Source organism: Propithecus coquereli, unplaced genomic scaffold, assembly GCF_000956105.1.
Source record: "Propithecus coquereli isolate 6110/MARCELLA unplaced genomic scaffold, Pcoq_1.0 Scaffold18, whole genome shotgun sequence".
NCBI lineage: Eukaryota > Metazoa > Chordata > Mammalia > Primates > Indriidae > Propithecus > Propithecus coquereli.
The window spans coordinates 5,825,224-5,826,428 of NW_012142745.1; the positions used below are offsets into that span (position 1 = coordinate 5,825,224).

At 32.5% G+C, this 1,205-nt stretch overlaps 1 protein-coding gene across 1 annotated transcript in view; it reads left to right on the forward strand.

Annotated features, from left to right (window-relative positions):
- The window catches only part of MRPL44 (mitochondrial ribosomal protein L44), a 15,594-nt gene extending 14,429 nt beyond the window's left edge, over positions 1-1,165 (forward strand). The window contains exon 4 of the mRNA XM_012642468.1: positions 866-1,165. Within this exon, the coding sequence (XP_012497922.1) occupies positions 866-1,037 (172 nt within the window). The 3' untranslated portion in view covers positions 1,038-1,165. The remainder of the gene's footprint in view (positions 1-865) is intronic.
- Positions 1,166-1,205: the final 40 nt, after the last annotated feature.

The window sequence follows — 1,205 nt, forward strand, 5'->3', positions numbered from 1 at the left end:
AATGGAATTGCTGTGAATGAAACTTTCAGAAAGACGCTGCTTTTAATTGCATAGGTGAAATTTTAGGTCAGGAAATTTGCAGTTAAAGAAGTAGCAAAACAAATAGGATTATCGTTATTTAATGTGCACATCCTTTGCCCTCCTCGCAGAAACATTTTTGACTTTTTAAAGAAGATAGCTAATTATGATAAGAGAAATATCAGTAAAGCAGAGGAATACCTGTTTTAGTTTTATCTTGTTTTACTAGAACACTGGTAGCCAGCATTTAATGTTTACTGTGCTACCTCTGTCTTTTGGAAATAAATTAGAGTGGATTATAGATATAGAAAATGATTTTTAAATCTAGCCAGTTTTGAATCTGAAGTTCTCAATTTAAAATACAGAAATGATTTCTCATTTGTGTTAATGTTTAAATGACAAACTCAAAAGGCACAATTTTTTAACAGAATCTTTCCTTAAGTTATATCACACATTCAACCGTTCAAAATGAATTAAAAATAGTTCCTGAGAATATTTATAACAGTTTCAGGTTTTTGTAAGAAGAAATTTATATTTTTCCAGTTTTCTCATCATCAATTAAACCCATACTTACATAGGTATGCATTGCTTTTTTGCCTTCAAAAATACTGAGCCTAGAAAGTTGTTTGTGTTTCTCTGGAAATGTAAATGTATCTTTGTCTAATTATCATAGACAATGAACTTCCAACAAAACTAGTTAAAATCTAAAAGGTGATGTATCTAAAGCTATTGTATTGTGTCTGGTGTGTGTTGTTATCAAAATAAGATTTACAAGGCATAACTGCTTTGTGTACTGGGTCTTACTATGTACCACACAATTTAAGACTAGTGTTTGTTTTCTTTCTAGTGATAAAAAGTTGATTGCAGAAGGACCTGGGGAAACAATATTGGTTGCAGAAGAAGAAGCTGCTCGGGTGGCACTTAGAAAACTTTATGGATTCACAGAGAATAGACGGCCCTGGGACTATTCCAAGCCCGAAGAGAACTTGAGAGCACAAAAGACTATCTCTGCCAGCTAGCCAGTCAGAGATACGGCAACCCGAAATTTGTGAGCTAAACAATGAGACAAATGTCAAAGGTGTTTCAAGCTAGACATTTTCAAAATTGTAGAGAAATACATCTTATTCTTCATACGGGTGTTCTAAAATTAAATATAAGTATTAACAAAGTCACAATTTTTTGGTTTT